Here is a 25,406-nt window from a genome sequence, read left to right on the forward strand (position 1 = left end):
CATTCTTCTTTAAATAAGGAGACCAAAATTCCACCAATACCCTGTATAACTGAAGAATAACATCCTTACTTTTATGACAGCATCTGCAGAGGGGAACACAGTTAACATTTCAAATCAGTATCTTGTTTTTGTTTCAGATTTCCAACATCCGCAGTATTTTGCTTTTATCCTTTTATGTTCAATTCCTTTCATAATAAAGGATAGCATTCAATTAACATTCTTGATTACATGCTGTACCTGCATACTAACTTTTTGTGACTCCTGCATGAGAACGCCTATATCCCTCTGCCCCTCGGAGTTCTGCAGTCTGTTTAAGTAACACTCTACTTTTTTATTCTTCCTGCCAAAGTGAACAACTTCACATTTTCCCACATTATACTCCATCAGCCAGATTTTTGCCCACTCATACAACTTATCTCTATCTGTCTGCAAACTCATTATGTCTTCTTCACAACATACTTTCCTACCTATTTTTGTGTCGTTTGCAAATTTAGCTACCATCCCTTCACTCCCCTTATCCCAGTCATTGATGTATTATTGAACCCTGCTTTCTTTTACCAAAACTGCTCCCATTCCAAGATCATCCTGGATTACAAAGATAACTGCGACCTTCTCTTCTCTACTGCAAACCTTTTCCTTAAATCCCTCTCTCTGACCTCCTCCATGCTCACTTCCAACAAGTATGAGGAACTCATGGACATTTTTACACTAAGATTGGGACCATCAGTACAGCTGCCTCCGCCCTTTCCCTAGCTCAACAGTTCCTCCCCTGGTGTCATGTATTTCCATATTTCTCCAGTTTTCCTGTTATCTCCTCTTGTGCATTCTGCGAGCTCATCTTGCTCATGAGACCCAACTCTTCCTGTCTTGACCCTATTCCAACCATAGAACTGACCACCGAAGTTCCCTTGTTATCTGGTATTGCTAATAGTTCTTTCTTCCCCGGTACTGTCACCCTCTCTTTTGAAGCTCCATCATGACTCCATTCTTCAAAAAAAATACCTAACCCTTGACTCCTCCTCCCAATTTCCTTTTCCCCTCAAGTCCTTGAACACGTCATCACCTCCTAAATCCGCGCCCATTTTTCCCAGAACTTCATGGGCTGCATCTTACCGGAACTCTGGATACACGCTAGGAGGTAGGTAGCTGGTAAAATGGCAGTGCAGGGAGCCTAATGTCTTCCCGTGGCCATGGGATAGTACCAACAATGTAAAACTCAGTAGTATGGCAACCTGTCGGATGGCTAATTATGTCAATTGAGGACCACTTCCCACCCCTCCTGACATTTTACTGACACATGGGGCAGACTATAAAGTAAACTCTAGCTGCCTCTCAGCAGGTTCCCAGGGAGGAGAGGTTTGGCAGGGGCTCCTTTATGACCACTTCATGGTCCACCTCCGATGACAGTGGCATCCCCACCTGACTATGTTGCCGCTGCTGGAAGGTGTCCCTACCACCCCCACCCTCCCCCAAAGCCATCACAATCATTAAGGCCTGCCTGGCCTCTGGCACAGTAAGTAAAAGAATCCTATTTTGTCTTCAAGGGTGCATCAGCATTGGCCACATTTGGCAGTGGCACTGCTGAGGACACAGTGCTGCCAGCCCTCCGGGCCAACAGCTTTGGAAGGTTGGTCACTGGTACGAGGTTGGGTACTAAAATGGTTCATATCTAAAACACAAATGTGATTGTGACAAAAAGTCCGAGGTGACGATGATATAGTGGTATTGTCACTGGACTAGTAATCCTGAAACCTAGGGTAATGCTTTGGGGACCCGAGTTCAAATCCTGCCACAGCAGTTGGTGGAATTTGAATTGAATAAAAATCTGGAATTAAAAGGGAAGGAAATCTGCTGTCCTTACCTGATCTGGCCTACATGTGACTCCAGACCCACAGCAATGTGGTTGACTCTTAAATGCCCCCTGAACAATGGGCAATAAACGCTGGCCTGGGCAGCGATACGCACATCCCATGAATGAATAAAAAAAGTCAACCATCTATCCTTGTCTTTCTTGACCCTTCCGCAGTCTTTGACAAGGTTGACCACACCATCATCCATTGCCTCTTTGGTGTCATCTACCTGGATTAGTTTGCACTCACTTGGAGATGCTCATTGTTATCTGTCTAATCATGGCTTCTCTTCTGACTTCCGCACCATTATCTCTAGTGACCTCATGAACCTATCCTCGGACCCCTCCTATTTCTTATCAATATGCTGCCCCTCGATGACATTATCCAGAAACACAGCATCTGTTTCCACATATGTGTTGGCACCCACCTCACCACCACTTCTCTTGATCCATCCACAGTCTCTAAATTGTCAGGCTGCTTGTCTGATATGCAGTACTGGATCTGCAGAAATTTTATCCAGCTAAATATTAGGAAGACCGAAGTCATTGTCTTTGGTCTCCACCACAAATTCTGTTCCCTAGCCACCCTCTCCATCCCTTTCCACGGCAACTGCCTGATGCTGAACAAGATTGTTTACAGCCTTGATGTCTTATTTGATCTGAAATAAGCTTCTGAACATACAACTGTGCCATTACTAAGACTGCTTATTTGCACCTTCGTAACATTGCCAGAATCCACCCTGCCTCAGCACATCTGATGAAACCTTCATCATGCCTTTGTTATCGCTAGACTTGACTATTCCAGTGCGCTCCTGACCAGCCTCCCATATTCTACTCTCCATACATTTGAGATCATCCAAAGGTCTATCACCCATGTCCTAACTTGCACCAAGTCCAGTTCACCTGTCACCCATGTGCTTGCTGATTTACATTGGCTCCTGGTTAAGCAACACCTCAATTTTAAAGTTTTTAAAATTTGCATCCTTGTTTTCAATTCACTCCATGACCTTGCCCCTCCCTATCCCTGTGATCTTCTCCAGCCCACAACCCTCTCAGATACCTGCTGTCCTCTAAATACGGTCCTGTGAGTATCTCCAATTTTAATCAATGCACCATTGGTTGCTGTGCCTTCAGATGCCAATGTCCTAAGTTTTGAAATTCGCTCTCTAAACCTCCCCGGCTCGTTCCCTCTTTCAGATGCTCCTTAAAACCTACCTCTGACCAATCTGTTGGCCATCTGCCCTATAACTCTTCACAGCTTCGTCTCATTTTTTAATATAATAATGCTTCTGTGAAATGCCTTGGGACATTTTATTATGTTAAAGGCACTTATATACAGGTTGTTGTCTTTTAATGTCCTCCTTGCTATTTGCCAACCCTGCTCCTTGTATTGTTATCAAATTTCAATGTGGCCCTTGTTGATAGCCCACTTCTAACCCTTTTCCAGTCCGAGCAATGCCCGTTCTTGATTTCCGGCCCTTGAACATTTTTTTTTATCTTTCCAAGCTAATAAGTTTCCATTTATACACCTTAATTTTATTAACACTTTTTCAAATGTTCTTTGGAAATCCATATACAATTCCCCCACAGCATTCCCTCTGTCTATAAATTCAGTTGTTTCAAAACTGCTATCAAATTTTTCAAACACAGTTTGCCTTTAAACCCTTGCTGGCTGTACTTGGTTAACTCATGCATTGAGGAAGAAAAGGAAATTGCAGTTCCTTTTATGCACTTCTAAAAACTTCATAATGTATTTCTTTAAAAATAACCTTTGCATCATTAGTGGTCTTGACATTGCTCATTCTTCATAATCACTGATTATTATTTTCAGGGTGACACAGATGCAATAAAACTGGAATTTGATGAAGAAGTTGGGACAGCAATAGGAGAAGGAAATGGAGAAGAAGTATTAAATGCAAGTGAACCCAAAGTCAAAGCTCCACGACTGAAGAAAGAGAAAAAGGAACCTGGTGTGTAAACACTAATTAGAATGTTCACCACTTTACCTAATAGACCTGCAACTATGTTAACCAGAGTGCTAACTAACCAGAGTCCATTAACTGATTCAATTAAATGCAATATTTACTTAAATATAAAAGCAAGATACTACAAATGCTGGAAATCTGAATTTGTCAGCAGGTCAGGAAGCAACTGTGGAGAGAGAAAGTTAATGTTTCAGGTTGATAACCATTCATTAGAACTGCAAGAATTTGGAGATGTAACAAATCTTATGCAGTTGTAGAGGCAAATAAATGGGGGAAGAGGCAATAGAACAAAAAGGGTGGAAGGCAGGAAAGATAAATGGATAATTGGATGATGGTGCATGATAAAAGGGCATGGTATGGGTCAAGTCAAATAACAAAAGGTGGGTTGAGAGAATGTGTAATTGGGAATAGCAAAATCATTGCCAACAGCTGTTATCTGGGAAAAAGAGTGGGGCTAATGGTCGTGATCGGAAATGACTGAACTCAATGTTGAGGCTGTGAGCCTGCAAAAGTGCCTTATTGAAATATAGGTTGCTGTTCTTTGAGCTTTTCTTGAGCTTCACTGGAACATTACAGGAGGCTGTGGTAAGAGTGAGGCAAAACATTAAAATGACAAGCAACCAGAGGATCAGGCTTGCAGCTGAATGGAGGTGTTTTGCAAATCTATCACCCAATCTAAGCCTAGTCTATGTAGAGGAAATTGCATTGTGAGTAACGAATACAGTACACGAAGTTGAAAAAAAAGTAAACCACTGTTTTGGATAAAAGGAGTGCCTGGGGTCCTGGACAGTGGGAAAAAAGGTGGTAAAAGGAATAGGTGTTGCATCTTCTGTATTTACATGGGGTAGTGCTGTGGGAAAGAACAATGGTGTTGGAGTGATTCAAGATTGGACCAGGTTGTCATAGAGAAGTAGTCCCTTCAGAATTTTCAAAGAAGAGGGGAAGATGTGTTTGGTGGTAGCATTACGCTGATTTTAACAGAAATGGTGGAGAATGATCTGTTGAATGTGGAGACTGGTGGAGTTGAAGATAACGACAAAGAGAAACCTTGTTGAGGTCCTGGGATAGATGGGAAGGGGTGAAAGCAGAAGTGTGGGAAATGGGATGGATATGCGAGAGGGGAATCCTCAGTTGAAGGAAAAAGCCCCTTGACCAGTCTCTTCCTACGTACTTCTGTAATCCTTCTGCTGCCTTCTGACACTAATAGTTTCCAGTTTCCTGGCCCTAATGTTCTCCTTTACATAGACGTTGAATTCCTCTGTATCTCCAACCTGACCATTACAGCCTGAGGGCCCTCCGCCACTTTTTGAAATGAAGATCCAACCAGTCCCCATTCACCATCAACCACCTCTGCCTGGCTGAACTTGTACTCACATTAGTGACAACTTCTTTGAATTCACTCACTTGCTCTAAATAAAAGCTGTATTTATGGGAACGCAGAAGAGTCCTAGGTATGCCCTCCTTTTTTAAGGTGTGCAAAACTTTCTTAGTGCAAATCTGGGACGATTCCGCTCAAAATGCTGTAGTGGGTGGGTAAAACGACATTTTACCCGTCAGCTGCAATGGCAGGTTTTCACACAGGTATCATCCCAAATCCGCCGCATTAGTTAAACATTCCCGGGAAGCATGCTGTTTTGATGGTGGTTGGGCTCTTATTCGCTCACCACACCATCACCTTGTCACTTCATCAAGCCGGTGCCATATTTAAAATTCCAGCTGCTCGTACACATCTCATTGCTTCCAGCCCATGCCTACTGCGGGGAAGATGTCCATGAAAGGCAAAAAGACTGCATCACTGGAATGCCTTTTGGACACTGTGAAGGCCCACTGTGATGTCCTCTACCCCCCGCTCTTGCTGCAGGATAGGCAGCGGCGTGACTAACCAAGCTTGGGAGGCAGTGGAAGTGGTGATCAGTGCCAGTTCTGCACAGAAGAGGTTGGTCATCCATGCAGATAGAGGATGAATGATCTCATCTGTGCAGCCAGGGTATGGCAACCATCTCATCACTCTAAGTTCACACACTCAAGCCCGTCACTCATTCGCTGACATCTCACTCACTGACAGCTCAAGGGACATCACCGCCCATTCTCACACACATACCCACACATATCCATCTGGCCTCATTTCCTCTGGAGACTGCCTCCTCAGCCCTCACCATCTTGACGCCACTTGCACAGATCAACATGTGTCCCCACACATGCCCTGGGTTACCCTTCTTGCCCAGTAAAGCCCTTGTCCTGCAGCCTCTTCCCTTGCCTGAGGCCACTCCTGCTTCACCAAGCAAGCCCTAGCCCTGCAACCATTGAAAATCCACCTACATATGGCTGATCTGAAAGGTAGAAACCTGCTGTGGGCCCTCCTAAAAGTGATGTGGTGCTGTCTGTGAAGCCTGGTGCTAATGACTGTGAGTGCTGACTGAAACAAGGTAGGCAAACGAACCTTGAAGTCCCGAGCGCAGTGCAGCCGGCCAAGTGCCTGTCACTTATGTGTTGAGAAACACGTTGGTGTGTTTTTCTGCCGATGGTGGATGATCCAGCAAGGTGGGGGAGGGGAGAACGCTTCCAGCGGCAGGCCTAATAAGGATATGCTGATGTATTACAATGAGGTTCCCGATGTCCGATGGCAGAGAACGCGGCCTGCCATTGGCAGACTGAGCGAATGATTGCAGCTTTCACGCCGCCATGAAACCGATCGCGCCATATTATCCACTCATGCCATTGAATACGGCTGTTGCCGGCAGGTATGGATAGTCCCGGCCTTTGTTTCAGTCCTAGTCAGGTCCCCTCGCTAAATTCTTCTTTCCCAGTACATTAACAACTATTGGTGATGTTTTCTGCTCTCGCCCTGAACTAGAAAATTCATCAACTTGCCTACTAATTTCCATCCTTCTCTTCCTTTTCCTTCCTCGCCTACTTTTAGCCTCTCCATTTCTGGGGATAGATTTTTGACCAATGTCCACTATAAGCCAACTGACTCTCATGACTACCTTGACTATATTTCCTCCAACCTCACTTCTTGTAAGGATTCTTCCATTCTTTTATCTCTTGCACCTTCATATCTTTTGTCATATCTCTCTTGCCTTCCACCTGATCACAGACCTTCCCTTTTTGTTCTTTCCTTTCCTCCCCGCCATACTGACCTCTGCACTTGCTTAAAACCTGTTGTATCTCTAACTTTCCAGTTCTGAAGATAGGTCATCAACCTAAAATGTTAACTTTGTTTCCACAGGTGCTGCCTGTATATCCAGCATTTTCTATTTTTATTTTACTTAAATGTAGCCTGCAATAGTTACACCAAGCCAATTCCTGGATTATGTCGGAGCAGTTATAGATTGAATGTAAGATTGACTGCAGTAATGAAATGGATTAAAATTAGGAGAATGTCTGTTTTGGCCTCATGTTGTCATCCCATATTAAAATAGTGCTTTAAAAAAATCTTAAGTTAGAATACTGACTCACCGAGTCACTGTTTATGCATTTACAGAAATAATTGTAGGTTGATATAGATTTAATGTGCCACACAACTGTTTGAATTTTTGTGAAGTAATGGGATCACTAGCAACTATGACATTGAAGCAGTGATCTTGTGGCAAATTATTAATGGAACCATACAATGCTTTATGAAAGGTAACTTCCTGCCTAGGGGTGATGTATATAGCATCCTGCTCTGGTTGCTCCTTAATGTTAAACCTGCATTGTGTGATCTTTTGTGTTCCTGAATTGTTGTTTAAATTTTTAAAAACTGCCCTTCAAGTTGTCATCTTGTACAGTCTTCAAGTTTTGCTTGGGTTTGTTGGTGCACCTCTTTTATTATGTCTGAAAAATGTATTGTTAGGAATTTTTATGTGAAAGGTGAAAGGGACAAGATTTGGATTGGAAAGTAAATTACTGTCCTTACTCAATTTTAACAGTTGTTGACTTGCCCACCCTTGCCCACCTTGCAAAAAATGTAGTGTGATAATAATTACACAGGCTGTTTCCTACTGAAAATATTCAGTTTAGTCTATGATAAAATACAAAAGGATTGCAATATCAGTTTGCGCTGATATTTTGTATAAATACAAAGGCATCTGAAAAGGGTGTGTAAATATCTTCATTTTATGTTATTGTATAAAGCTGGTTTACAGACAATTAAAATTATGGTAATTAAGATGAACGTGATAAATTAGGTACATCTAGAATATGCATAAATATATAATTGGATGTGATTACAAAATACAGTCCCTTATGGCATAAATTTCTGTGTTTAATTCACAGGTGCCAGAGCAAGGAAAACCCCACAGAGTTCCAAATCCAGTGTCAAGAAAGGAAAGAAGAAGAATCCCTGGTCTGATTCAGAATCCAAGTCGGATGATGACCTAGAAGAACCTGACTTAACATTTATTCCAAGAGAAATCACACCTCGTAGAGCTGCAGGTGATCAATAACATCAACTTCTTAATTTATAGGGCTTAGTCTCTCTCTCTGTTGGATGTAAAGATTCCAATGCAAAATTTAACTTGGCAGCCTGAGCCCAACCTAATGGAAGCGGGCCTACAATCCAAAACATTAGCCAGACATAGGGGTACATTCTTCAGAAGCTGAAGTTAATGTACATTGATGAGACTATAGAAGTAGCTTCACTCAGCAACTGACCCACGCTATGGCCAGGATTTTCCAGTCGTTGGGCGGGCTTGGCGGGGGTGAGCAGAAGCGACCGTGAAACAGACCGCCGCCCATGATCAGGCCCTGACTGTGATTTCACGCTGGCTGGCCAATCAACAGCCAGCCAGTATGAATCGCGCACTGCAGCACTCAGCGCTGCCGGGGTTGGGGGGGTTAGGGGAGTGAGTGCGGAAGTTTGCGCGGCTGCCTCACTGAGTTGAAGATTTTTAAAATAAAAAATAAAAAATTTAAGAATGTTAAAAACATGTCCCCTCATGTGACTCTGTCAAATGAGCAGGGACATGTTAGAAATTAGTTTGAAAAATATTTATTTTTTTAAAATCACTGATCAAAACCTCATCCCGCCCATGGATGAGGTTTCGCAAAAGATCCAGTTATGACTTTAATAGCCTTAATAGGTTGCTTAATTGTTGGTGAGCACGCTGCCAACTCCCACGCGAACCTGCTGACCGAAATATCGGGCAAGTGCGCAATGACGTAGGGACGCTCGCCCAATGTCAACATGTGTCATTTTACGCTTGTTCAGGTCAGGCGCATGCCCGCCCGACGAGCAAAATATTCTGCCCTATGGATGGCGCGTTTGATGATGGTGGGTGCAAAATGTGTTCCCATTCCTTGTATGGACTTGCCATAGAAATAAAAAGAAAAACTGAACTTGAAATAAACATTGCAGAAAACAGACAGCAGTTCATCATGGAGTGGAAATGTGCTACTTTTTTGGATCGAAACCAAAAAGCATGGGGGAATTTTATTCAAGTGACAGGGATCTCAGCCATCCATGTACAGAAACCCATGTTGCTTCCTTTGGGGAAGGCCCACCAAATTACCAGCCAATTAACAGGTCATTGGTGGGTCTTCTGTGGGGATTAAGACCCTGGGGGCCGGAATTCCTGCCCAGCGGGATCTGCCAGCCAGTCAGAGGCCAGTAGCTCTTTTGCACAGTAGTGCCACTTGACAAATGCGCCCACCAGAGGCCCAAGATTACAGAGCAACCCAGACCAGAAGTAAGTGATGCAGGATGGGTGGAGAGGTTTCGTGTGGTATAAGTCACGGAGGAAGGGGTTGTGGTAGAGCTGGCAGCAAGTTGTGGAGGGGGGGTGCAATCAGGTACTGAGTACCTCACCCCTGGAGATCACAAGCAACTCTCACAGGTTTGCTAGTTGTGCTCCCCATGTTACGCCGGTTCTACTTGCCGCTAGTTGAATACCAGCAGCGGTGGGATGAGGTCTTTAAATGTGCAGTCATTGCCCACTTAAGAGCCTCATTTGGCAGCGGGGTGGGAAAAATGTCCATAGGCCTTCTGGTCACAGACTTAATCGGGATGGAGGTGGAAAGGTGGTGGCATCCCCACCTGCCTCCATCCTACCCGATTTAAATGTTCTCGCCTCCTCCAAACACACAATGGGGGGGTGGACATAAAGTAGTGCGCACAGAATCCTTACATGAAACCTTAACCTCCTTGTGTTTGTCTTTTTCTGACATTGTGAGATGTTCAATATATTTCCAGTAAATTATCATTTTATTATTAACATCCTTTAAGTAAGTACAAAAAATTTAATGAACGGTTTTGTTTACTGAACAAGTTCTGATGGAAGGTCATCAACTTGAAATGTTAACTCTATTTGGCTCTGTACCGATACCATCAGAGTTGCTGAGTATTTCCAGCATTTTCTGTTTTTTTCCCCGAGTTGAATTGCTGTACTAAGTGATCTAAATGGATGTCTGCATGCTGGAGTTTGGTGGCAATAAAAGAAAAATAATACTCTACCTGACAATGTAGTAGTAAACATGGCCTTATTGTCAGCAAGGGTACTGCTAGGGATCCACAGCTGTGCCTAAAGTTCAGGAGAGGGGATGCATAGAACAATATCTGTAGCACCTTTAATGTAATAACACATCACAAGGCATGTCACATGAGAGTTCAAAAACAAAACATCAAGCCACTTAAGATATTTTAGGTCAGATGATCAAAAGCTTGATCAAAGAAGTAGGTTTTAAGGAGCATCTGAAAGAGAACAAAGTAATAGACAAAGAGCTTTAAGCAGGGAATTCCAGAGCTTAGGGTCCAGGAATCAAAGGCAGGGCCTTCAATGGTGTAGTGATTAAAATCAGTGTTGCTCCAGAGGCTGAAATTAGATATGTACAAATATCATGGACCATTGTGGGACTGGAGGAAATTTGAAATTGGGAGAGGAGATGCCATGGAGGAATTTTAAACCAAAGATTAGAATTTTAAAATCAAGGCATTGCTTGATTGGAAGCCGATGTAGATAGCAAAACTGGAGTCAGTCGGAATTGGGGAAAACTCTCCACTGGCTGGAGTCATACCCACCACAAAGGAAGATGATTGTGGTTGTTGGATGTCAGTCATCTCAGCTGCAGGACATCACTACAGGAGTTCCTCAGGGTAGTGTCCTTGGCCCAACCATCTTCAGCTGCTTCATCAATGACCTTTCTTCCATCATAAGATCAGAAGTGGGGATGTTTGTTGATGATTGCACAGTGTTCAGCACCATTCGTGATTCCTCAGATACTTCAGTCCATGTCCAAATGCAGAAAGACCTGGACAAATCCAGGCTTGGGGTGGCAAGTAACATTCATGCCACACAAGTGCCAGGCAATGACCATCTCCAACAAAAATCTTAACAATCGCCCCTTGACATTCAATGGCATTGCCATCATTGAATCCCCCACTATCAACATCCTGGGGGTTACTATTGACCAGAAACTGAACTGGACTAGCCATATAAACACTGTGGCTACAGGAGCAGGTCAGAGGCTAGGAATCCTGTGACAAGTAACTCACCTCCTGACTCCTCAAAGCTTGTCCACCATCCACAAGGCACAAGTCAGGAGTGTGATGAAATGCAGTTCCCACAACACTCAAGAAGCTTGACACCATCCAGGACAAAGCAACCTGCTTGATTGGCACCACATTCACAAACATTCACTCCCTCCACCACTGGCGCATTGTGTGTACCATTTACAAGATGCACTACAGGAATTCACCAAGGCTTCTTAGACAGCATCTTCCAAACCCACAACCGCTATTATCTAGAAGGACAAGGGCAGCAGATACATGGAAACACCACCACCTGGAAGTTCCCATCCAAGTGACTCGCTATCCTGACTTGGAATTATATTGTTGTTCCTTCATTGTTGCTGGGTCAAAATTCTGGAACTCCCTTCCTAACAGCACTGTGGGTGTACCTACACCACATGGTCTGCAGCAGTTGAAGAAGGCAGCTCACCACCACTTTCTCAAGGGCAGCTAGGGATGGGCAATAAATGATAGCCCAGCCAGCAAAGCCCACAACCCGCGAATGGAAAAAAAATCAGCAAGAGCGTCAGTGAATGGGACTTCGTGCGAGTTAGGGCACAGGTAACAGAGTTTTAGATGACCTCAAGATAGAATGTGGGAGAACAGCCAGGTGTCCGTTGGAATAGAATCATAAAATCGTAGAATTATGAAATGATTACAGCACTGAAGGAGGCCACTCGACCCTTGGTGTCCATGCCAGCTCTGTGCAACAGCAACTCAACTGGCCCCACTCCATTACCCTTTCCTGTAGCCCTATAAATTTCTTCTCTTCAGATAATTACACAGTTTTCTTTGAAAGCTACAATTGAATTTGCTTACATCATAAGGCAGTGCATTCCAGATTTTAATCACATGCTGCGTATACAAGATCTTCATGTCACCGTTGTTTCTTTTGCCATTCACTTTAACTCACTGCCCTCTGGTCTTCAACCCATCCATAAATTGGGACAGCTTCTCCCTATCTACTATGTCCGAACCCCTCATTATTTTTGAATACCTGTATCAAATCTCCTCACAACTTTTTCTTCTCCGATGAGAACAACTCCATCTTCTTGAATGTTATGTTGCTCATCCCTGGATCAATTTTCGTAAAGCATTTCTCGATTTAATGCTTTTATATCCTTTTTAAAGTACGCCAATCAGAAATGGACATAACTCAGCTGGCCCCAATTCACCACCCTTTCCTGCAGCCCTGCAAAGTTTTTCTCATCAAATAATTGTACAATTTCTTTGAAAGCTATGATTGAACTTGCCTACTTCACATTCAGGCATGCATTCCAGATGCCCATTTACCTACATTGGCTCCCAATCAAGCAATAGCTTGATTTTAAAATTCTAATCTTTGGTTTCAAATTCCTTCATGGCACCTCCCCTCCCAATCTCAAATCTCCTCCAGTCCCACAACCCTCCAAGATATCTGCACTCATCTAATTCATGTCTCATGAGCATTTTTAAAAATTCATTCACAGGCTGTGGGCTTTGCTGGTTAGGCTAGCATTTATTGCCCATCCTTAGTTGCCCTTGAGAAGGTGGTGGTGAGCTGCCTTCTTGAATTGCTGCAGTCCATGTGGCATAGGTACACCCACAGTGCTGTTAGGGAGGGAGTTCCAGTATTTTGACCCAGCAACAGTGAAGGAATGGCGATATATTTCCAATTCAGGATGGAGTGACTTGGAGGGGAAGTTCTAGGTGCTGTTGTTTCCATGCATCTACTGCCCTTGTCCTTCTAGATAGTTGTGGTCATGGGTTTGGAAGGTGTTTAAGGAGCCTTGGTGAATTCCTGCAGTGCATCTTGTAGATGGTGCACACTGTTGCTTCTGTGTGTCGGTGGTGGAGGGAGTGAGTGTTTGCGGATGTGGTGCTAATCAAGCGGCCTGCTTTGGCCTGGATAGTGTCAAGCTTTTGAGTGTAGTGGGAGCTGCACTCATCCGGCAAGTGGAGAGTATTCCATCACACTTCTAACTTGTGCCTTGTAGATGGTGGACAGGCTTTGGGGAGTCAGGAGGTGAGTTAATCGTTGTAGGATTCCTAGCGTCTGACCTGCTCTTGTAGCCACAGTATTTATATGGCTAGTCCAGTTCGGTTTCTGGTCAATTGTAACCCCCAGGATGTTGATAGCGGGGGATTTAGTGATGGTAATGCCATTGAACGTCAATGGACGATTGTTAGATTCTCTCTTTTGGAGATGATCATTGCCTGACACTTGTGTGGTGTGAATGTTACTTTCCACTTGTCAGCCCAAGCCTGGATATTGTCCAGGTCTTTCTGCATTTGGACATGGACTGCTTCAGGATCCGAGGAGTCGCGAATGGTCCTGAACATTGTGCAATCAGCGAACATCTTCACTTTTGACCTTATGATGGAAGGAATGCAGCTGAAGATGGTCGGGCCAAGGACACTATCCTGAGGAATCCCTGAATTGATGTCCTGGAACTGAGATGACTGACATCCAGCAACCACAACCATCTTCCTTTGTGTCAGGTATGACTCCAACCAGCAGAGAGTTTTCCCTCTGATTCCCATTCAGTTTTGCTAGGGCTCATTGATGTCACCTCGGGAGTTGAGCTCTTTTGTCCATGTTTAAACCAAGGCTGTAATAAGGTCAAGAGCTGAGTCCCCTGGCAGAACCCAAACTGGGCATCAGTGAACAGGTTACTGCTAAGCAACTGCCACTTGATAGCACTGTTGATGAGCCCTCTCATTACTTTACTGATGAATGAGAGTAGACTGATGGGACGGTAATTGGCTGGGTTGGATATGTCCTTTTTATGGACAGGCCATACCTGTGCAATTTTCCACATAACTGGGCAGATGTCAGTGTTTTAGCTATACTGAAACAGCTTAGCTTGGGACGCAGCAAGTTTTGGAGCACAAGTTTTCAGTATTATTGCCAGAATATTGTCAGGGTTCATGGCCCCAATTATAATCACTCCACCATTGTCTTCGTTACCTGGATCCTAAGCTCTAGAAAATTGAGGCCGAACCAGTATTTTGTAAAGGTCTTCTTACTGTTTATATGCATACAGAAGACATAGGATTCTGTTTTATGTTAGCTACCAGCCTCTTCTCATAGTTTTTCTTTGCTTCTCTTACTTTTTTTCACTTCCCCTCTGAATATTCTATATTCAGTTTGGTTCTCACTTATGTTATTCACTTGACATCTGTCAATGCGCCCCTTTTCTGGTTCCTCTTATTCTCAGTTTCTTTTGTCACCCAGAGAGCTCTGACTTTGTTTGTCTTATCTTCCTCAGTACTCTCTGTGGCAATGTGCCTCATCTGTACTTAAACCATTTCCTCTTTAAAGGGAGCCTATTGTTCCACAACAGTTTTGGCTGAGATAGCAGAGGCATTGCTAGTCATACTTAATAATTCCTTAGAAAAAGGTGTAATGCCAGAGGATGGACTGACTTGACTTAGACTTAGAAGCGTCCGTGTTTAGAGGTGCATGAGGCAGACAAAGCACTCCTTTGTCTCCTGTCCAGAGCCAATGTTCACATGTTGTTCCAGCACCTGTTGACCAGCTGGAGATCTCTACTGACAGTCTGTTGCCAGTTCATCTTAGTTCACCCTCTTCTACATCCAGTTGGAGTTCATTGCATGACTTGATGGGCAGACCTCGAGACTAAAGTCGGATGACATGACCAAGCCAGCTGAACCATCTTTTGCTGATGATGAATGAAACTGGAGGCTTTTCTAAGTGTTTTCTTACTTCGACGTTAGGTATAATGTTCCACCAGTGTGTGCCTAGAACCCTTTGAAAACATCTGGTATGAAAGGCATACAGTTTCCTTTCTTGGTAGTTTCTCAGGTTCCAAATTTCCACAACCACATAGGAAAGTGGAGAGCACATCCAGAGGACTGACAGGTAACTCATATAATTCCTGTAATTAAGGAGAGGGACAGAACATGAAAATTATAGACTAATCAGCTCAACACTGGTGGTAGAAAAATAATGGAATCCTTACTAAAGAAGAGAATAGAAGAACATCTAGAAATGACAAATATACTAATGAATTGTCAGCATGAATTTCAAAAGGGAAAATCTTGCTTATTGAATTTTTTGAGGGAGTAACATAGAGAGTAGACAATGGTCAAGCAATATATGTGATTTATTTGGTTTTTCAAAAGGCTTTAGATAAGGTTTCCCTCAATAGACTAATCACACACATGACTGTGCCTTGTAGATGGTGGACAGGCCTTGGGGAGTCAGGAGATGGGTTACACGTTGCACAATTCCTCGCCAAGTAAGGATTTTTGAGTGTTAAGGGTGAATGGATAAATTGGGGTGATAAGATGCATAGAAAGTGAATGCGGTGTACTGCTGCAAGTTGACTGGGTGCGTGGAGTGATGTGATGGAGATTACTTCACATGCAGGGGGGCTTAAAGTACAGTGAGGCCTCATTAAACCTGGCTGTTGTCCTTGTTGCATTTCCACCATCCATTCTGAATCCCTTCAATTTCCATTTGTAGATTGTTCTTTTAAAATGCAGGTAAGATTGTATCATGTGGGTTGTTACGATCCATGTGGGGAATCCGATACCAAAATAACCAAATTTACATGAATGACCACCAATTGAAGAAATTACTAACAAGATTCCACTTTTTGTAGCTGTTACTTAACATGATTCAGAACCAACATAAATTATACATGAATTAACAGGCAAATGATACTTCAGATATAAAGCTAAATTTCACTTTAAATAGTGAATACAACAAAGATAAGTCTTAAGCAACCACAAGCACCTTCATTCCCGCACAAATGTGGCAGCACACGCAATCTCAGTCTTTCCAATTCGATTGATTCAGCCCTCCAGTCCTATTTACAGGCAGGTGTGTTCCACCTGAGGTCCCTGTTTACAGTTAACCAACAAAGGGTTATGAACCCTCTCTCATTCGGGTCACGTCAGTCTCGATGGCCTAGTTTTCCAAAGTTCCTTTTCAACTGACCAACTGATAATACCCAGTTCAGAATCTGGTCTTCTGATGCAAACTCTCAGCTCATTTGCATACCTGAGCTGTTTGCACTGCTTTTCAAGATTCAGTCCCTCTTAGCTCGCTTAAACATCACCTCCGTGAGAGTTTCTGGAATTCTATTTTTCTTCTAACTGCCAAACAGAAAACCAGCATTTTCATAGAGAGCTTAGCTGATTACATCTCAAATAAACTCTTTATGTAACTGTCTGCTTTCTCTTTGTCTCTGCACTGTGTACTGCTCACCTTCTGTCTACCATAGCCCTCCTTTGACTTGCAACTCTACTTTCATGACTGCCAGCCACATGGCTTCTGCTCTTAACTTTTTTGCTATTGGTACTGCTTTGATATGTGCAAGGAAGTCAAAATTTGTTGCTATGGTTGAGTTGAGATTGCAGATTCTGACTCGCTCTGTTAACTTTCAGATTTTGCCATGCAACTACATCTACAAGGGTCACCGACTCAAAAGCCATCTTCAGATTAACATTGAAGCCCAAAGTTTTTTTCGTGTCTGTTAACTACTTGTGTGTTCTTTTTGACGAGCGTTTTTTTCTGATTTTTAAATTCCACTCCTGCATTTTAACAATAACTATATGAATTACTTCCATATACCACTTTTGGCATTTCTTTTTTAGTCATGCTTGTACACTATTTCTTAAAAATCCTCACTCCCATTGTTTCTGTTTATCTGTTCCATCATTGTTGTTCCTTTTAAATTCTTTAAAGTTTTAATCCATTTCATGTTTTGGTCATTTTTACAAAAATATTTGCATATTATTAAAACCCTTGCTGGGGAACTGGAGTGGCTCAGTGGGTAACTCTTCTGCCTCTGAGCCGGAAGGTCTGGGGTTCAAGTCCCATTCCAGGACTTGTTGGCCACCAACTACTGATACACAAACCTGTGTGTATGCGTCAGTCCCCAGCCTGGATAAGTGGGGAGGGTTAGCAGCCAGAAGAGCCTCAAAGTGTAAAACCAAATGCCAAATCAAAAAATGATGTCTGATATGAAGCGTGGTCAACCGGCATTGTAATAACCCCATGTAACATGGGAAACGCTGAAAGATAAAGACAGGAAGGAAGGATTAAATCTCCTTTCTGTCCTTATTAATTATAAATAATTAAACTCATTCTGCCAGACCTTTTCCTTCACCAACGTCTTTATCCTAACTACCCAAACTCCCTTGTTTGCACTTGGTCCTCATCCAACTAGCCTATTGTGTGCAACAGCATAAAATTCTCTCAGTAAACTAATTTCCTTAATGATTTCAGTATTGTGCATCATTCAGCCTTTACTTGTACTCCAGCTAATTGAACTCCATTCTAATTATCATTGTAACCTTTGAGCAACTCAATTGTTTGTTTCACTTGTTCACTAATGCCACTATGGTGAAATATTATTCCTGAGAATATCCCTTCCAGATGTAAGATCGAATACCTCTTAAATTTCTTAGACTTAAATTTCAATCAATGACGGATATAACACTGACAAATATAAAATCTTTGAAATAGTTTCCTTGTAAATGGTACCTAAATTTACCTTAAAAATATTCTACATATTTATGCACATTGCATAACTAAACATTTTCATAGAACTTTGCAGCAGAGAAAGAGGTCATGCATCCTATCGTAGTTGTGCCAGCTATTTGAAAGCTTTAGTTAGGCTGTGCACATATTTTACTATATAACTTCACATCTCATATTTATTTGTTGAATTCAAACTTCTATGAAGGACTTTCTAATATATAATTGAGTCCAAATTTTCAATTGCTTACTTTAATTTTATTAATTACTATATCACTCTAAAATTGGATCTTATCAAACTACAAATAGTTTAACTTCCTATGGTAGTAGTGCCATAAAAGATGGACTATATTTATACCTGAGAGGGAGCAATAGGTGGTAATCAGCAGGAGGTCTCCTTGCCCTTGTTGGCTTGATGGGTTTCGGAGTCAATGATGAGAACTTCCAGGGTCCCACTCCCCTCTGACTGTACACTACTGTGCCACCAACCCTAGTGGGTCTCTCCTGCTGATGGGACAGGACATAACCAGGGATGGTGATGGAGGCGACTGGATACATTGGCTAAAAGGTATGATTCTGAGAGTATGATACAGCACAGAAGGAGTACATTTGGCCCATCGTACTTTTCTGCCAATCTTTCAAAGACCTATCCAATTAGACACACTCCACACTATGATTTTGTCAGGCTGTTGCTTGACTTGTCTGTGGAATAGCTGTCCCATTTTTGACAGAATTTTTTAAGTTAGTGAGGAAGACTTTACAGGCTTAACTGGACTGCTTGTGCCTTTGTCATCTCTGATGCCTAAGTCAAACAGGGTGCTCTGTCCCATTTTATTCCTACTGGTTTAATCCTATTAGATGTTTTTGCAATGGTTTGATACAACTGATTGGCTTGCTAGGCAACTTCAGAGGGCAGTTAAGAGTCAACACATTGCTGTGGACATGAAGTCATACATGGCATCAGATTTCCATCTCCAAAGGAAATAAATGAACCAGAAGGGTTTTTAACGATAGTTTGGCAGTTTGTGAAGACCATCACTGATCCTAACTTTTATTCCAGATTTTATATAATTTGCTTCAGTGATACATTGGCATAAACTAGAACCAAATGAGTAGGGTATCTCCTATCCTCTGCATCATTGATGAAGATAGCTGATTTTGTGTTCCCTCTCGCACTTCAATTTGATTTTGACATTGAGTATCTTGCTTCAGCATCTTCTACAAGAGTGGATGTATTAAGTTAACCTTGAGATTAATCCAAATTTATCTAAGTCAGCCAAATTAGCAACAGCTGGAGATGCAGCAATTTAATCATCTCATGCTTCCATATGTTCACAAATGACAGTGTTGTTCTTCCCCACTGCCTCACCCCCACCACCATCCCAACTTCCCTGCTTCTGCGCTTATATCTGCCACATCTTTAACGTTTTCCAGTGTTGACAGTTTCTCTCTCCATAGATACTACCTGTTCTGTGCAATATTCCTTTTTCTGTTTATATTTCAGATTTCCAGAATTTGCAGTATTTTGCTATCGTATTGTTTGACTAGCTTCAAATGTTACTGGGGTTTAAGTAATGGAACTCCATGAAACAAAGACTACTAAATTTTCAACTTTTCCAAGTTTACCTTTTTAAAACCTCCAGATGGAGGGATGTTTCATACTGAAATTACTTTCATGGATTTTCTTTCTGTTCTTGTTCTTGCATCAGTTCATAAAAATGATTAATTTCTAATGCCCAGGTAACATAAATTTATAAATATAACTTTGTTACCCTAGCTGAAAAGCCGAAGTATACATTTGATTTTTCGGAAGAGGAAGCAGATGATGATGAGGATTTGAAGATGAAATCTGAATCTCCAAGTGTGGAAGAAAGAGATGCTGAATTTGTTCCTTCAGACAGTGGTGGGAAGGATGAAGATGATGATTTCTTCTCCATCAAATCAAAGCAATCATCATTTCAGTGAGTAATTGAATCTATTCTATATACCATGTAAATATCCTTTGTTTTTCTTTCCCAAAAGATCTTCATGTCCCTATACAACCACCACTGCTATGTCTCAGACAATTGTGGGAAAGGGAGAGAAGAGATGGGTTAGGCAGTGAAATTCTTCAATTCAAGCCAGAACGTATTATTAATGTTTAATTCTGTCAGCATAAAAAGTATTTTCTTCAGTGTATGTGGAATTTCTCATCAATTGCTGTCAATCCATGGTGAAACAATCTTTTAAAGAAAATTTGTGCTGAATGGTTAGGCCTATTTATCTTCTGTTACAGGCTGCAAACATAGTTCCCCTGCAAGCCACGTGACATCCTGAATTAGAACTATATTACCATTTCTTCACTGTCACTGGGTCAAAATCCTGGAATTCCCTTCCTAACAGCACTGGGTGTATCTACACCACATGGACAGCAGCGGTTCAAGGAAGCAGCTCACCACCACCTCCTCAAGGGTAGTTAGAGATGGGCAATAAATGCTGGCCTAACGAGCGACGTCCACATTCCATGAATGAATGAATAAAAAATATATATTCTAGCTTCCACACTGGCGAATGTTCTGACCTGGTTTGTTTGTTAGTTTATTTTTGTTAGTTGTTAGTTTTTAAGTCTTCAGTTCTTAGTAATTTTCACAGTTCACATTTAAAGTACCATTTGAAAAGAAGTTCATGTACCATTTGGGCAACACTATTTGGAATCAGAGTCTAATCAGTCCATCAGTCAAACTAACCCTAAACTTGAAAGACTAGGGTCCTTTCCACCAGAAAATACAACACCTGCGTTCTTTGCCTTTCACCATAGCACAGCTACTCCATGTTCTAAATTCATGACAAGGGTTTTTAACGTTATTTATATGTTGTAGGAGAAGATGCAGTGATTTTTATTGACCCTCTGGCTTAGTGTACTGGCATTAATTAGAATCTGTTTTGCTGTAGAAAATATGGTTAATTTTTGTCTGAGAAGCTCCCAGAGTTTTCATTTAGGGACATGGCTGTTGAAAAGGCCAGTGTAAAGCAGGTTACGTTCCAGCAAATTAATAATAGTGGAAACTATTTCAACTCACTTGGACATGTGTGTGGAGATCCTTTTATACCTATGAATGATTCAGAAGATACTCACTCAAGGTTTTGTGTGTGTTTGCGGTTTTGTTTAACATGCAGCTGTGGTGGTACTGATGATAGGAAACACTTGATGCCTAAGTTTAGTTTAAAGCTGTTTGTGATGTCCTTCAGTGAGACTTGATTTGTTCTGAGCAAGCTGATCTTTTGAAACAAAGGGTACCAATTGATCTTAAATTTCTCTTGTGAATTTAAGAGAGAAAACTAGCTCTCATTTTTATAGAAAAGATTAGTGCACTGTAGGCTTGGTAGTAGATCGTCTAACCTTATTTAACACAAGTAAGGTATCTTAAGTCCCATTCTTTTCTTATGCTGAAAATCAAGTTTCACTTATTTCCAAAAATAATCGTGCTAAAACTTAATTCATTATCTCCTGGTTTTCTAGTTTGGAAATATCACTTGGCTGACTTGTCCAGAGCACAGTTCTGCTATGTGGATAGAATTAAAGTTTTTTTTTATCAGTATTGATTTTTTTTTTGTGTGTGTGTGTGTGGAAATTAAACCTTGGAGAAGCCCATTACTAAGCTAGGAATTTGTTAGTGTTGTGTTCCCTACCTTGCCTTTAGTTGTCAGTCTAATCATATGGCTTGATGTCAGTCTTTGACTTAAATGAATTCATATCAATTTAACCGTTTTAGTGATGCTGACTTCGTAGTTCTTCCTGTTGCCTTTTCTAGAAAATCTTTGCCTTGATCAAGACTGTAATACAGCATAATGGGGTATCTGTTGGTATATTTATCTCCTTTGTTCCTCCAAGGGGCGCAGATTTGAGCATATCCGGCTTAGCCATCCATTGCCAGTTCTGCTGGACCATATTGAGCCCTATTGGACCATTTTCTCCTGCTAAATACCTACTGCTGAAGAAGTGTAAATTCCTCAATGGTTGCTGCAAGATTAGCAAGTTCCTCTCTCCTTGTACGGGTGGACAAAGGAGGCATCTTTGTATTCTTTAGGGATGGTTCCTTGCTCCCATGTAGACTAACCAAACCTCTGTTTCTCATCCTCCTTGAACGCAATAAATTTAACATGTTTGACCCCATTATTCCCTTCAAATGTAGCTCATTGGGACAGCCCTTAAATGTTCTATTCTTGCCTATCTGATAGTTGCCAGATTAAAAATACTTAACTAGAAAATGGCTAATTCCATTGAGTTGAAAAACAATCTGTCCCAAGTGGTTTGGAAACAAAGATGTGTGAGCAGAAAAGTAATTGAATGATAGGAGGCCTTCAGAGAGGAAATGATTCAGGTACATGGTAGACATATTCCAGTGTTGGGGAAGGGAGGAGTATCCAAAGCTTGAGCACCCTGGATGGCTAAAGAGATAAAATTGGAACGGGCAAAGGAGACTTATGGCACATGTATGACTCATAATACAGTAGATAACCAAGCTGAATGCAGAAAGTACAGAGACCTAAGAAAGGGAATAAGAGATGCAAAGAGAGAATATGAGAATAGGATAGTGGGCAATACAAAGGGAACCTAAAAGTTTTTTTCTAAATAAATAGCATGAGGGTAGTTAAAGGATGGGTCGTGCCAATTGGAAGCCATAAAGGTGATCATCTTATGAAGGTATTGGGGATGGATGCGGTACGAAATGAGTACCTTGCATTGGTCTTCACTAGAGAAGAGGTTGTTTCTGATGTCACAATTAAGTCAGAGGTGGTAATGATATTGGATAGGATAAAAGTAAAGAGGGTACTTAAAAGGTTTTCAGTATTCAACAGTAGAAAAATCACCCAATCCAGATGTGGTGCATCATAAGTTATTAAAGATAGTAAGGGTGGAAATTGCAGAGGCTCTGGCCACAATCGAGCAACTTCCTTATATCTAAGGAAGATTGGAAGAAGATTGTATATGTTGCAACTTATTCAAAAAATGAGAAGAAGGCTAAATTCCAGAGGTGCTGGCTATTAACAGCAGTGGTGGTGAATCTTTGAGACAATAGTCCAGAATACAATTAATTGCTACTTCGAAAAGTATGAGTTAATAATTAGAAGTCAGCATGGATTTCTTCAAGGCAAATCGTATTTGACAAACTTGATTGAGTTCTTCAATGAGGGTTGATGTTGTGTATAGAGACTTTCAAAATATGCTTAATAAGGTACTACATAATGGACTAGTATGCAAAATTAAAACCCATGGTTTGGATGGGACAATGGCAGAGAGGGTACTATGTCAGCAAAGGTACAGAAAGCTGGAAGCAGCAGTGAACAATTGTTTTTCAGACTGGAGGAAAGTTTACAGTGGTGTTCCACAGCAGTCAGTATTAGGACAGACGTTAATGACCTGGGCCGGATTTTTCCGTCCTCATCGGTGTCGGGCATCATGGTAGGCGTGAACGGACAATATGGCAGGAAGGTCAAAAATCGGTTTCACAACATTATGAAACTAGTTTGCGATTGTCCGCTCCACCTGTCAATAGCAGGCTATTTTTCCCGCCGCCAGATGTCGGAAATATCATTTTAATAAATCTGCATATCATTATAAGCCCTGCTTGCTGGAATTATTCCTCCCGCACTGGATCATCTGACGTGTTTCGCAACAGCATTTAAAAGATGTGCAGCTGGCGAGCTGAACTTCGAGGGGAACTTGGAGGTGAGTGCAGATTAACGTTGTGTAGCATTCTTGAGGGTTGCCCATTGGACTTCAAGGTGAAGGCGCCACGCATTCAGGCGAGGGCACGGGCAAGTTGTTTTTTCCTGGCTGGCTGACAGTTGGCAGTGCAGTGTCGGGGCAAGTGCTGCACTGCGGTTGGGGGTGAAAGGCAGCATGCTGTGAGGGGAGTTGGTGGGTGCAAGAGCTACACTACGTCTGAGGTGAGTTGTGGGGGCACGGCAGACCGGTCCCCGAAGGTAATGCACAAGCACGTGTGAGTGTGGTGGTGGTGGTGGGGGTGGGAAGTGGACACGTATGAGGGAAACCTTGTATAAAGTGACCATTCCTCTGCAGCTGAGACAGTTCAGGCACAGCTACATTGACATGCTTGGAGTTAGGCCTCTAGCTTATCTGCCTCCTCAAACAACACAGGCATAAAAGTGTCACCAAATGCTCCAGAGCTTTTCACCCCTTGGGCACAGACTGCAAAGTAATGAGTGTTTTAGTGGACTGCAAAATAATTGGACAACTGGGCAAGTTGTCCAATCTCCTTGCTAAAGCTGGCTATGGTGTGGTCATTGGTAGAGCTGCTCATAGCCCCTTGCAATGCCATCATTCAGGTTTGGACCAGTCTCCCCCATGGTTCAAGCGAACAGTGCAGCTTTGCAGTACTGGTTAGGAGAATGCCTGAGCTGAGAGCACAGCATGCCTCCAGTGGGCGAGACTGCTGCCAATCAGTTGGGTGGAGGAGGTTGGGGTTTCGGGCAACCATGCAGCGCACTAAACTCTGGCCATCCGAGTGGTGGCCAGCACTCTCTGAGATACGTTAAGGGGCCTTCAGACTTAACCAAGAGAGGTTCTTAGTGGACCCATTTTAACCCACACATCTCTCTCATCCTGCAGGGGGAGTAAATGAGGAGCATGGAGCCTGGTGACCTAGCTGTACACCTTGTGGCGTACAGTGAGCGGAGATGGAGGAGAAGAGAATGATGGAGGTGCCAGGCTGGACAGAGGGAGGAGCATCACCCTCAAGAAAAAGGGGCAGCTGGGGCTCCTGCGCATGCTGCCGAAGAGCCACTGCGAGCCATCACTCGTCAGCGCCTAGCTAGACCTTGGGTCCATAGACAGCACTTGTCATTCTTGCAAATGACAGAGAACCAGTGTTGCTGAAGACTGTGCATGTCCAGGGAACTGGTCAGTCACATCTGCCACCTGCTGCAGGATTTGGTGCCACAGGGACATGGAGGGCTCCATGTGCCAGTGGCTCCTCATCTGAATGGGACTCAGCAGATTTCTGGTCTCCAACAGTTTTCTGAATACCAGACACCTGGGAAGTCCCTGCTGCAGTCTGCTGTAGATCAGACAGTGTGATGTGCTCACCAGATTGTGACCCCAAGGCTACTCTAAAGCTAGGTACCATTGAAGTGTGTGTCTCTGCTCTGATGGAGCGTGTGGGTGAGAGCTGTGACGGGATTTCAATGAGAGTGCCATCAGATTCTTCTTCTGAGGTTTCTTTGGGGCTTGAGTTGAGTACCTGGGTCATGGACCCCCTTGGCTGTTTCCCAAATGTGCTTGCAAAAGCAAAGAGAGATAATTAGTGCATGGCAGGGCCTGCGGAACAGGGAAAGTGACTTCCAGCATGGTTATCGGGTGGATGTTGCACTGCTGGATCCTCACTTAATTGAGTACCACCGACCTCACTACCAGCACAGCAACGGTCCAGATCATCGCCGGCCAGCTGGCTCTATTTTCAAAGTCCGTGAGGACCTTAATTTCAGGTATTCCTCCATCAGTCTGCAATCTCCCCCTTTTAGTGTGTGCCAGCTTGTTCTGCATGAATTCAGATGGAGAGAGTGTAAGCAGGAAGCCTGCCGGTCCAAATG

The 25,406-nt window shown here is 42.6% G+C and overlaps 1 protein-coding gene across 3 annotated transcripts in view; it reads left to right on the forward strand.

Moving 5' to 3' along the window:
* Positions 1-25,406, forward strand: part of LOC121276160 (DNA topoisomerase 2-beta-like) — a 257,905-nt gene that overhangs the window by 184,935 nt on the left and 47,564 nt on the right. For 2 of the 3 annotated variants that reach the window (XM_041184227.1, XM_041184226.1), the window contains exons 29-31: positions 3,681-3,819; positions 8,092-8,250; positions 19,591-19,774. In XM_041184227.1, coding sequence (XP_041040161.1) covers positions 3,681-3,819; positions 8,092-8,250; positions 19,591-19,774 — 482 coding nt within the window. Of the gene's footprint in view, positions 1-3,680; positions 3,820-8,091; positions 8,251-19,590; positions 19,775-20,088; positions 20,226-25,406 lie in introns of those variants that run through there. The other variant, XM_041184228.1, reaches the window with a different exon arrangement.

This window comes from Carcharodon carcharias, chromosome 3 (genome assembly GCF_017639515.1).
Source record: "Carcharodon carcharias isolate sCarCar2 chromosome 3, sCarCar2.pri, whole genome shotgun sequence".
Taxonomy (NCBI): domain Eukaryota; kingdom Metazoa; phylum Chordata; class Chondrichthyes; order Lamniformes; family Lamnidae; genus Carcharodon; species Carcharodon carcharias.